General features: G+C 37.3%; 1 protein-coding gene across 1 annotated transcript; it reads right to left on the bottom strand.

Annotated features, from left to right (window-relative positions):
• Window positions 1-735: 735 nt before the first annotated feature.
• On the bottom strand, window positions 736-3,284 carry LOC108036019 (ATP synthase subunit beta, mitochondrial). The gene is made up of 3 exons (XM_017111945.2): window positions 3,159-3,284; window positions 2,072-2,383; window positions 736-2,018 (listed from the first exon to the last, which is right to left on the bottom strand). The coding sequence occupies exons 1-3, from the start codon at window positions 3,220-3,222 to the stop codon at window positions 877-879; spliced, it is 1,518 nt and encodes a 505-aa protein (XP_016967434.1). The 5' UTR covers window positions 3,223-3,284; the 3' UTR covers window positions 736-876.
• Between the last annotated feature and the right edge of the window lie 3,254 nt (window positions 3,285-6,538).

The raw sequence follows: 6,538 nt of genomic DNA, 5'->3' as shown, positions 1-6,538 counted from the left end.
GTCTATCCTTATTATACCCTTGCAGAGGGTATATTAATTTCACTCAGAAGTTTGCAACGCAGTGAAGGAGATGTTTCCGACCCCATAAAGTATATATATTCATGAACAGCATCACTAGACGAGTCGATCTGGCTATGCCTGTCTGTCCGTCCGTTTCTACGCAAACTAGTCTTTCAGTTTTACAGCTATCGGGCTGAAACTTTCCGAAAAGTCTTCTTTCTATTGCAGGTAGTATATAAGTCGGAACCAGCCGGATCGGACAACTATATCTATAGCTCCCATTGGAACTATCGGGGAAAAAATTAAAAAAAAGTATATCTTTGGTGTTTTTTATAACCTATACTTGAAAATAACATTTTTAATTGGTTATGAATTTCAAATTAAATTTTATCAAAATCGGATGACTATATCATATAGCTGCCATAGAAACGATCGGAAAATTGGTGGGAAAATAATATCTTACAAAGTATAGCTTCCGTGTTATATGACAACTAACCTCCTACTCTGGAAATAACATTTTTTAAATAGTTCTGAATTTCGAATTAAATCGGACGACTATATCAAATAGCTGCCACCAGAACGATCGGAAATAAACTGAAGCTAGCAACAATCCTTAAAAATTTCACATGGTTTTACTAACGTTGATTATTTTTTATAACTGCAAGGGTAGCAAACTTCGGCTTGCAGAAGTTAACTTTCTTGTTTTTCTTTCGATAAGTATTTGAATTTGTATGATTAATTGTTTAATTAATTAAATATGTTTTATTGAGTTCTTCACGTGTATTGAATTCCAATTTGTTGTTACAAAGTTTATAACAATTTAATGCATAATCAATTATTATGGTCATACAACTTTGAAGATTTTCCAGTAGTTTTTTAAGCTGCTTCCTTTGCCAGACGGTCAGCCTTCTCCACAACTTCTTCGATTGGGCCAACCATGTAGAAAGCAACTTCAGGCAGATGATCATAATCCCCAGCCAGAATCGATGAAAAACCTTTTATGGTTTGTTCCAGAGGCACCAGTTTACCAGCATGCCCAGTAAAGACTTCAGCAACTTGGAATGGCTGCGACAAGAAACGCTGAATCTTCCGAGCGCGAGCAACTGTGAGCTTATCTTCCTCAGACAACTCATCCATACCCAGAATGGCAATGATATCCTGAAGGGATTTGTAATCCTGTAGGATTTTCTGCACACCACGAGCAACGTTGTAATGTTCCTGTCCAATAATGTTAGGGTCCATAATTCTTGACGTGGAATCCAAAGGATCCACAGCAGGGTAAATACCCAGTTCGGCAATCGCTCGCGACAGGACAGTAGTGGCGTCCAAGTGAGCGAAAGTAGTGGCTGGAGCAGGATCAGTCAAATCGTCAGCGGGCACATAGATAGCCTGAACGGAAGTAATAGATCCCTTTTTGGTGGTGGTAATACGTTCCTGCATAGAACCCATATCAGTGGCTAAAGTTGGTTGGTAACCGACGGCGGAGGGAATACGGCCCAACAAAGCGGACACCTCTGACCCAGCTTGAGTAAACCGGAAAATGTTGTCGATAAACAGCAACACATCCTGTCCTTCTTGATCACGGAAGTACTCGGCAACGGTCAGCCCAGTAAGAGCAACACGGGCACGGGCACCAGGGGGCTCGTTCATTTGGCCGTAAACCAGGGCCACCTTGGAAGTCTTGTCCTTCAGTGAAATGACACCACCCTCGATCATCTCATTGTACAAATCGTTTCCTTCGCGGGTGCGTTCGCCGACTCCAGCAAAAACAGAGTATCCACCGTGGGCCTTAGCCACGTTGTTAATCAACTCCATGATTAACACAGTTTTACCCACGCCGGCACCGCCAAACAAACCAATTTTTCCGCCCTTCGCATAAGGAGCCAGGAGATCAACTACTTTGATTCCAGTGACCAGAATCTCCTGCTCAACGGACATCTGAACGAATTCAGGGGCCTCAGCGTGAATAGCTGCGGTCTTGTCGGTTTCGATTGGTCCACGCTCATCGATGGGCTCGCCTATTTGAAGAAGTTCTTTAACTTATTTTATGGTCAGAAATGAAATAACGTACCAATCACATTGATAATGCGACCCAGGGTTTCAGCACCAACTGGAATACGAATTGGATAACCAGTATCGAGAACCTTCTGTCCGCGAACCAAGCCCTCAGTGCCGTCCATGGCAATGGTGCGCACAGTGTTTTCTCCCAGGTGCTGGGCCACTTCGAGCACGAGCCGAGGAGAGCGGTTGTCGACTTCCAAGGCGTTCAGAATTGGCGGCAAATTATCATCGAACTGCACGTCGACGACAGCACCAATTACAGCGACAATCTTTCCGTTGGCGGCAGCCGCAGCCTTTGCAGCCTTGGCAGCATGGCCACGAGCTGAAACGAATTCGAAATCGTATGTAACTAAATGCTTTAGATCTCAGCTTTATGAAAGGAAGATGGAAGCTGCAAAACCGAAAAATCTTTTTAACATTTTAAAAATGCTAACAGGTAATTGTTCTCAAAAATTTCTTAAAGATTTAACTAAAAATAATGGCAGCCGGATATAAAAGATTATGAAACAAAATTCAAATTGTAAGCGTGTAAACTTTTTGGTCACCCCGATATAGAACTATAAGACCGAAAGAGTTTTTAATATTGAACACCTTTAAAGCCTATAACCTTTTGGAATATAAACCTAACTGATCGGAAAACCAACTTAAAGCAAGACGAATGTATAAATCGATAATTTCGAAGAAATCCACTTATTACTTAATTCACGGAAAAATAATCGTTTACCATTTACAACAAAATAACAAATTATTTAACAAATATATAAAAGTGGCTTCCGTGAACAAGACCGAAATCTTTTCCAAGGCGTAAAAACCTCTCTAATATGTAGCAGAAAGTATAATTTTTACATTTAAATGTATAAATGTTAAAAGGTTAAAGTTTCGTTGGACTTTCTGTGCTTTTAATGCATTATAACACTTTAATAACCTTAAATCATCTTCGTTATGTAATAATTTTTCTCACTCGTAACATTTTTTCGCACGTTTAGGTTATGTCTGACAACTCAAAACTCATTAAACTCTATAAATGCCTTGTACCAAACTTCTTCATTTAATAATAGTACGTATTATTTTGACTTTCATTATTTTATACTACTTACACAGTTGCCCCAAAAATGGAAGCAAATTCTTATCGGCTTTGGAGGCAGCACGTAACGCGAACATTTTTCTCGGACTAACTGAGTAGTGTGGGAGTATATGTACTGAGGGTGTACCGAAGAGCTAGAGCTGAGTTAATCAAAAATATCGTATGCTTTGTAAAATGGTTTTTAGTATTTTTATATTTTATTAACATTTTAAGCCTTTTCACATAATATCTGGTTCCATAGACTAATAATGCGTGTTGCTTCTAACACGGATGGCAAGAAAACGAAACATAAAATCAAAAACTTAAAAGGAAAACATTGTTGCTGGATGTGAAAGAACATTAGGAGAAATTTGTCTTATGAGTCATGGACTAAGTACGGTTCTCCATTGAAATCGTTTAAATTTACAAAATTGGTAAATGTCTTTCCGCGCGCTAGTCATAGAAATGGGCGAGAGGAAAACAGGCGGCAAACGCTTTTCGTCGGGACTGTGTTTCAGCGACCCATATTCAAACAATGTACAAGAGTTAGAAAGAAGTGGGTATAATTGGAAACAACATTGCTTTTCAATAAACAATTATGCCAGTTTTGGTAGATGGATAGCTCAACTTAATATGCCAGGCCTACATGTAAAAAATTACCCAAATTCCTAGAAATAAAAATTATTCCTACTGAATAAAAATAGTGATAATGAAAATGTGGGCATGTTTGGTCATGTTGGAATACTAACGGTAGTTCATAGTATCTAAAAAATTTGTTTAATAGCCAACCGAGCATTTAGTATTATAAATTTTTAATCCGATTTCTATAAACTAGAATACCGATACAATATGGTATTAGGTTTTTATTTTAACTAAATAATAAAAATCACAGAATACGTTTTATTATTTGACTTTTATATTAAACTGAAAGAATAAATGTTATTTTTCTAGCAGGAAGTAAAATCTAGAAAATACATTTTATTTGTCAAGTCTAATATAAAGCTCTCAAAATAACGATTATTTCAGGAGTTTTAAATACAACTTTGAAATATAAAAATGATTGCGGTTATGTGAAATACAATGTCTAATAATGTAAGGGGTGTGGTTGAATTTTTTCCAGGTCTTTAGTTTAGTGAATTTTTGTTTGGAAAAAACAAAAATAAAGGTTTTTTGAACCCTGATGAAAAACGGAGCCTCCCTGAAAATGTAACACCCATTTAGTTCCGCAGTAGTCTCGCAGTGACATGTCATACGGCAAAAAGCTTTTTTGTTTATTTTTATTGTGCTTTTAATTCTGTGCCGATGTCGACGTTTGCAGAGAAGCCGGCGTAGCGTAGGACAGTTATGTTAAGAAAGAAACCAAAATAAGATTACCTGGTGCAATCTGTTGAGTTCAAATGTGCACTGCGACACATTTTGATTTATTAATAAAAATGATATTTTATTTGAAAATGTCAATAAAAATCCCGCAAAGGGTTTTTACAAGTGCATTAACCAGGGATTTCGAGGACCCGCACAATTGTTTGCGTAAGGCGATGACAAACAAAAACAAATTGACAAAACAAAGAACTGATCTACGAACAATAACTGTAATTTAACGGAAAAATAAAAAATATAATTTAAATAAAATGAAGCAAACTGTAGATAAATCCGTATGTATTTTAAATTAAATTTCTTGATAATTTAATATTTATGGAAAATTTCAGAATTTCCGAAGTGATTTCACTTGAGCCGTTTCACTTGCAATAGATTTTAGAAGTGAAAACTCGTTGGAAAAATATAGAATTTTGAAGTGATTTCACTTGGGACGTTCGAAAAAGTCTACTTTGTATTTTCACTTGTGAAAAAGCGGACTTCCCATACAATTTTCTATATGGAGCATCACTTGTTATTCACTCGAGCAAGCAGACACGACACTCCGTATTTACAAGGCATTTCTCAGGCTTTCGGAACTGAAGGGACATTATAAACTCTTAGCGTACTTTCGTTCTGCACATCTATTGTCCAGATATTTTATGTTACTACCGCACAGTAAAGTGCTTTTATGGACCCACTCTAACGGCTCCTAAATTTTTAGTGCTAGAATAAAATTTTACTTTGAAATGAACTGATTTCGTACAAACCTTTCGTTGGACGTAAACAAGAAATGTCAGATGCACTCAAACGCCGAAAAACTGCCAAAAATTGTCCATATGAACGGTGGTATCTTGGAAACTATTACTATGTTTATACGATAGGAATCTTGATTTCTTAAAAGCGCGATATAGAAATAACCCCCGTTTATACGACACATATCATTTCGTGATTTGCTTTCATTAGAGGTTCCAGACGTGTAAAATTTGGTATTTTAGTCTGGTCACACTTTTACAAAATGTAAACAAACCAAACAACGCGATGGATAAACTAAAATTCTTCATTTACAATCGAAAAATAAGAACCGAAAAATTAATTTCCAAAGTTACTGAGTTCTTTTTGGGCATAAATGAAAGAGCCAAAGAGCGTTGCCACCTGGTCTGCATAGCGTTAAGTTAGTAGCGCACCACAAATTCACGCTTTCCGGCTGAAATCATAGTCAATTTTCGTTGTTTGCCGAATTCACGAAATGGCGTTTATATACACATGAATCGACTGAAAGCGTGAAATGATAGCGTGAATTCGGCATCGTATAAACACAGTATATAACTGCCGAAAGGGATTAAGCATGTGAAACGTATATTGAACATATGTAGCTTCTAGAGAAACATTCTTGCGCATTGCAAGTTTTAGTATAGCGCCACGACCACTCTTATGCCCACAAACCGACCAAAACGGTGGTTGATAGGGTAACATAAATTATTAACATAAATGCCTTTTTTGTCAATAGCGTGCAGAACCATGCAGTCCGATTTATTTCCTTTTAAATGTGCAAACGATAATATGGTATTGGCTCTACCATAAAAATAATATTTTGGAATGTACACTAACGCCCACAAACGGCATATTACCATGTATTGAAATAGCGGCTAGGTGGCGCTTTGCTGTTTATGTATCTCCATTGCCCTTTTGCTCTTTTAAGCTGAGTAACGGCATTCTGAGTCGAGGCACTCGACCGAAGCGTTCTTCTTTGTTACATCCTTGCAGAGGGTGTAAGAATTTCAGTCAGAAGTTTGCAACGCAGTGAAGGAGACGTTTCCGACCCCATAAAGTGTATATATTCTTGATCAGCATAACTAGACGAGTCGGTCTTGTCATGTCCGTCTGTCCGTCCGTTTCTAGGCAAACTAGTCCCTCAATTTTGAAGCTATCAGGCTGAAACTTTCCCAAAAGTCTTCTTTCTATTGCAAGTAGTATATAAGTTGGAAAATGACGGATCGAACATAAAAGATTAAAAAAAGAAATTATATACTACACTTGGAAATAACATTTTGTAATTAG

Source organism: Drosophila biarmipes, chromosome 4 (assembly GCF_025231255.1).
Source record: "Drosophila biarmipes strain raj3 chromosome 4, RU_DBia_V1.1, whole genome shotgun sequence".
Taxonomy (NCBI): domain Eukaryota; kingdom Metazoa; phylum Arthropoda; class Insecta; order Diptera; family Drosophilidae; genus Drosophila; species Drosophila biarmipes.
This window is presented reverse-complemented; position numbering and strand designations above follow the sequence as displayed.

Coding starts and splice junctions, on each gene's coding strand:
- LOC108036019 (XM_017111945.2), bottom strand. CDS start 3,222: ATGTTCGCGTTACGTGCTGCCTCCAAAGCCGATAAGAATTTGCTTCCA. Junction 2,384..3,158: donor TCCATTTTTGGGGCAACTGT/GTAAGTAGTATA, acceptor AATTCGTTTCAG/CTCGTGGCCATGCTGCCAAG. Junction 2,019..2,071: donor TCGCATTATCAATGTGATTG/GTACGTTATTTC, acceptor TTCTTCAAATAG/GCGAGCCCATCGATGAGCGT.